The following is a 6274-nucleotide window of genomic DNA, read 5'->3' as shown; positions in this document are numbered from 1 at the left end:
CTTTATCTTCAGAAAAGCTGATGATATAATGCCTTATCACTGACATCAAATTTGACATAATCTAAGAAGGTGTATGTAAGCAGAAGGAAACACATTAGCGCCAGCTCAATCTGGCTATATTGGTCTGTGATTTTTGAGAGCCTTCGGTTTTGTGTCCAAGATAGTGTCTTTTTGTGAAAACACTTGGGGGTATCAAATACCACCAGGGTACCAAGAATTTGAGTCCAGCTCAAAGGCGTTACTGTGTTCAAGCCTGTTTCCTCCAGCCTCTCTCTCACCTACCCTCTCTGCCCCTCATTCTAGTTCCATCTCCCTGTCCCTGAGGTCAAAGCTGTACCCCCCCAAGGGTTGCAGCCATGATACCTGAGCTGACAGGTACTAGAACTGATTTCTTCCCTGATTGTTTCTCTACACCATGTGGCACAATCACCATCATTACATTTTATAAAGATACTAACATAGTTTCAACATATGTGTATACTTTAAATAACCATTCTGGCCAAGAAAGGACTTTTCAATACTCTCAAACAAGTAACTGACTCTCGCTGTAAAATCACACTTTTTATGTGTATTAAAAGATTTTTTCCAATGGGCCTCTAATTCCTAGAGCTCTACCTAAATGCTGTATTTTGGTTTTAACCAACACTTTCTAACAAGAGTAGGTCTTTCTCTGACTAGCTAGTGAAATACCAACATGGAGGACCAGTTTCATAAATGTCCCTAGATTGAAAATAAATATATTTTGCATGGATAAACTACTAAGCAAATAGATAGAAACTACAGCCAGCAAAATTATTTCACTAATTCAATATTTTATTTGCTGTCAAGGCATATTAACTGAGTTGTAAGTCATTTCATTAGTCATTTTAAAAGAAACTGTTCTAGAAAATATTATCAATTGTGCCACTAGAATTGAAGAGGGGGGTTAACTGTTAATTTATTGAAGCATTTACAGTTTTTTTTAAATGTCCACTTAGGTACAAAACTTTTGTAAGAAAGATAACACTTTTATTGCATTATATACTTTCATATTTTACAGGAGTCATAATGCAAATTCATAAGGATAAATATACATGATGCAACCATTAAAAGATTTAAAACAAAACTAGAATTTAACAGGCAAAATACTTAATATGGCTTTTAAGAAAAGTAATTGTTTAGAAATGATTTGTTATTGCCCCATTCTAGTCATTCCTCATCCAGTGAACTTAAAATTATGATTTCCATTTAAAATGATACATGTTATCTAAGCTGTTACATATTTTTAGCATGTAGTATGCAATGATTCATAGGCTTTTTTAAATATACATATATACATATATATAGATATACAGTACACAGTTGTTTTAATACCCCTGAACATCTTGAGTAAAACTATTAGAATTTTTCTATTATAAAACTACTTTAAAAGTGGGTATAACTTCTTGGTATTGCAATTCAATCCTATGGAATTGAAAAAAAAAAAAGGTTATAAATACATTCTTTACAAAAAACTTGAATAGTGGTCCCGCACTCATACTTTATATTACAGTGAAAACATTTGATTTGTTTAAAGGTATTTTACATCTTGTTGTCCTTGGTTTCTGTGTGAAATGTACAGAAGTTAAGATTGAGAATATTGTAGGCAGGCCTATTTGTTAGGTTTTTCTATTTGTTCGTTTTTGCGTAAGTTCCAAATCTCTTCTTTTGAGTTGTTGTTGATTTCTATTTGCCTTGTATTACTGCTGCTGCTGCTTCTTTTGGTGTTCTGGGAACACTGGGTGACTTTACTTCTAGGAACAGGAAGAAAAGATTTAACTCTTGAAACACCCAACTCAGTCTTTGATTTACTGTTGCTGCATTCAGACATTGGATGGCTGCTGAGAGGACTGACCTCCTGAAACAAAGGGAAACAAAACAGCTCATCATATTAGGTGTTGTTACCAACTTCTGCAATCAGCCTTAACTTCCTCCTCTCCCTCCCTGAGCAAGCATGTAGGAATTTCTCCCTTAAAACAGCTGCTCATGAAAAAATGAAGAAAAGACAGTGGAAGAAGAGACTGAACTTCCCATAGACCCACTGGCTGATTTTCACAAGGTCCTTTGTGGTGTCACACAAGTGCTAGATACAGGAATCTGTGAATCAAGTGCCAGAATCTGGGGTCTCCTCACCAACAGGAGCTGCATGAAATCCTAAGGCTGTCAAATTGGACTAGCCCAACCCAAGTTCTACAAATCAACCATCATGTTAGGTAAGTTGCTGAACTCTTCTTTCTGCCTTTAGATCTAATTGGCCTATTACTCAACAAATATTCTGAATGTGTGCGATATTAGCACTGTTCTAGGTGTCTGGCCTATAGCAGACAACATAACAAGGCTCCATCCTTGCTCTAGTGGAGCTTCTGTCCTGTGAACTAAGATTCCTGCATAGCAATTCGATGAATTTCCATTCTTAGAAACTGCATGTTTTGATTTTTCTAGTCTTAGGTCTCTCGTTCCACCCCTGAGGAAAAAGGTAAACTGCTAAGATGACTTGCCCACAGTGAGAGGGACAAGACCTTTCACTCACAGTGTGTATTCCTGGACCTTATGTTAAATTCTGCCACCCAGCAAACACGAAGGTGAGGCCAACCCGGTGAGCTGCTCCAAATGCCTCTAAAGTAATTGATACTGATCATGTTCCTCTTTTTTAAATTTATAAGTAATAATGCAACCCAAACAGCAACGTAACCGTTAAATGATATAAATGAAGACTTCAACAGGCAAAATACTCAATACGGCCCTTAATGGATAGTAACTCTATGGCATCTGCTGGCAGTTAAAAAATTATCCTGGGTGTCGTCTTAAATCTGTAAAATGTGACTGAGCCAGGGGGCCCAGTATGCCAATCCCAATGCATAATTTGGTTTAAAATACCGTCAGATGAGACATGCTATAATAACAACTTGCTGGCACACAGAATCTATGAGGAAGGGAGGTGGACCTAGCTATAGATAACCTTGCCATGACCTCTGACCTCCCTCTGGAAAGCCACAGGGGTTGTATGGCTAAGGCCCAGATGGAGGAAAGGTGAGACATAGGGTGTTCTTTGCTAATCTACCCTTTTGCATCATGGATTCAAGGTGAGTGTATCCTGATGGTCTGAGGCAGGAAATGCCTCTATAAAAGGAAGTATCAAGAAGCATCCACAACTAAAAATCTAATTTGGTCTTGAGTCTGGGTGTCGACATGTGACCTGAGCCAGTCCTTGGAGAAGGGAGGAGCACATGGAGAATCACTTGGGCTTTGGGAGGGTCACGGTCATTCAAAGGTGAGAATATAATGCTTCCTGGGCTAAATCCCAAAAGTTCCCTTTATTAAACATGTAAGGATTACTCTCAATACTGTGAGTATAAAGCTCAAAAAACATCTCTGGTTGGCACAGAAAGACATCACCCCTAAAAGAAGATTTAGTCATTTAGCATCAAAGAAATATTGTCACATCAGAGCTATTAACTCAATATTGAGCATTCGGGGGAAGAGAAGAGGATACTATAATCTCAGCTCTCTAAATGGGCAGCAGGGAGAAGGAAAAGAAAACAGGGAAGGGAAGAGGCTATGGCAATGGTTCTTTAAGGACTTGGACCTGTTACAGGTGAAGAGGAAAGAATTCCATGCGAAAGAGGAAGGGTAAAGACAGCTCAGAGGTAGGTGTTAGAGACAGGGCTCTAAGCTCGGGCTGCATGTAACAATCAGCAGGAAGCTTTTAAAAACCCCAGGGTCAAGGCTGCACCTCAGACCAATTACATTAGGACCTCATGTGGTCCAGCCACTGAGGATAAGGGGGAAAAAAAAGGAGGATTCATTATGCAACCAAAGATAAGAACTTCTGCTTTAGGGGGTTCCATCTGCATTTGCTTTAGGGGGTTCAATCTGCATTTTCATAAGAAGAAAACATTTATTAATATAGATACTATGTATTTATGTATACTTTTTTTTTTAATGTAGAAGGCTGGCTAACATTTTACTTAATAGACCCCTTGCTGGCCACTCAGGAGAAAGTGATTTCAGTTAACACAGAAAACCCTGACTTCTAAAGGGAATTACTTCCTGATAACAGAAGAAACTGGGCATCTAACCAAGAAAGGCTCACTGAGTTTATCAGAAGGATAGAAAAGACAGGAGCTTGTGAAGTTTCCAGAAGGCTCCCGAATGCCAAGAGTATTATTTCGCCCTCTGCTGGCAGGTTCTGAGAAAAACATGTATTCACCAAAGGCTAGTCCTCGGAATGTGTTGAGGGGGCAAAGAACAGGCAGCCCCTTATTGTAATACCCACATCAAACCACTCCATGGTTCTTTTTTAAGAGCCCAGAAGTGTGAAAGGCCCCTTTTTAAAACAAAGTTGTTCCAGGCTTATCCTACTTTCAGTACTATTTTTCATGGACAGTACCTTATTGTCACAACCCAATATGGCCATGTGGCAGAGAAAGGTACAAAACTGTCTCCATTAGACATTACACAACAGCAGCCACTCACTGAGTCAATATTTTTATATAGGAAAGTGACGGGGCCCTGTGGACAGAGAGTGGCTCATTGTGCCCCTTCCCAAGGACTATTCCACAAAGAATCCTCACGAGGGATCCTGGAGCCCCAAGAAATGTGTTGTGAATTACAGCTCAGAGGCAGCTCCGGAAAAAATACTTTCTGGCTGGAATTCACAGTACGGACCCCAGATCCCCTCCTTAGTCACGCTCCACACTCTCCAAATTATGCTTTCGCTGTGCTTCTAAACGGTTCCCCAGGGGTGGGGTAAGCAGACGTAATACAGAATGAGCCCGAGAGGGGTCATGCTCTTCTTCACAGATCCTCAGGTTATGTATTTTTTATTCGAGACCACGGCCCTGCCACAATTCCTCCCAACACACATAGCTCCACATGTAAATAATCAGGACCGAAACTAAGGAAGCAGAGGCGGCGGGGACCAGGGCCGGCTGGTGATCCGACAAAGATGGACAATTTAAAGTCTCAGCACGCTCACTTTATAATACTGCCCTCTGCACTCCTCCCCACCCCCCATCAGGTCTGTGTCAGCTGCCGGGGAGTGGATGAGAGCAGGATGTGAACTACCATCGACAAGGCTTGGTGAGCAAAGCACAAGTTACCACATGCCTCTTAGAAAATGTGCATCCTGGGAGTTCCTGGGGTGGCTCAGCAGAAACAAATCCACTAGTATCCATGAGGATCTGCATTCCCACCTCTGGCCTCGTGCAGTGGGTTAAGAATCCCGGGTTGCTATGAGCTGCGGTGTAGGTCACAGATACGGCTCAGATCCTGAGTTGCTGTGGCTGGGGTGTAGGCTGGCAGCTGTAGCTCCAATTTGACCCCTAGCCTTGAAACTCATATGCTGCGGGTGTGGCCCTAAAAAAGAAAAACAACAACAATAAAAATGTGTATCCTCACAAAATCACTACTGGGTAAGAGGTAGTTTTATTGTTTCTGTTCACCCAGAAGTACCACGCTGGGCCACCCCTCTCTTGGAATTTATTTAATCAATCCTGTAAGTTAATTTCAAGAGGTTAATCAACTTGATTAGAATCTTGACTCTTTGACATTCTGCTTTATTTTCATTTATTTATTTTATTTTTTTGTCTTTTTGCCTTTTCCAGGGCTGCTCTGGTGGCATATGGAGGTTCCCAGGCTAGGGGTCTAATCGGAGCTGCAGCCACTGGCCTACATCAGAGCCACAGCAACACAGGATCGGAGCTGTGTCTGTGGCCTACACCACACAGCTCATGGCAACACCGGATCCTCAACCCACTGAGCGAGGCAGGGATCGAACCTGCAACCTCCTGACTCCCAGTCGGATTTGTTAACCACTGTGCCATTATGGGAACTCCATTCTGCTTTGTTTTTAAAGGAAAATCTCTCACTGAAACGCAATGCATGATATGGCAAGTTAAAGTAAAACTAGAAGTGAGATTTTTAAACTTCGGTTTTCCAAAATGGTTCTCGAATGAAAGTCAATGTTTCATTTTAAAATAGAAGAGGACAGAAGTTCCATTAGTTTCAGTTTTGGCATAAACTAATGAAAACAAATGGAAAAGAAACACCCCCAATTTTGGAATCAAAATTTTTTCAGCATTTAAATATAAGGAAAACCAAGTAATGCTTTTCTATGTGATTATTTCAAGCTGTTATCCAAAGAGCAAAGTTTCTAAACTTGATTTCCTCATGAATGCTTCTACCCTAATCCTGTTCATTTCCCAGTGAGGGTTTTTAAAGTAACTTCGTGATGGCATATTGAGAGATTTGTGAA

The 6274-nt window shown here is 40.6% G+C and overlaps 1 protein-coding gene across 7 annotated transcripts in view; it reads right to left on the bottom strand.

The window, feature by feature from the left end:
• The window catches only part of CTTNBP2 (cortactin binding protein 2), a 442954-nt gene continuing 437472 nt past the window's right edge, over window positions 793-6274 (bottom strand). For all 7 annotated transcript variants that reach the window (XR_002340261.1, XR_002340262.1, XM_021078653.1 and 4 more), the window contains one exon: window positions 793-1876. Coding sequence is in view for 5 of the 7 variants with exons in the window: in XM_021078653.1 (XP_020934312.1) it covers window positions 1631-1876 (246 nt within the window). In the remaining 2 variants the exon portion in view is untranslated. The remainder of the gene's footprint in view (window positions 1877-6274) is intronic.

The sequence above is a fragment of the Sus scrofa genome, chromosome 18 (genome assembly GCF_000003025.6).
Source record: "Sus scrofa isolate TJ Tabasco breed Duroc chromosome 18, Sscrofa11.1, whole genome shotgun sequence".
Classification (NCBI taxonomy): Eukaryota; Metazoa; Chordata; class Mammalia; order Artiodactyla; family Suidae; genus Sus; species Sus scrofa.
This window is presented reverse-complemented; position numbering and strand designations above follow the sequence as displayed.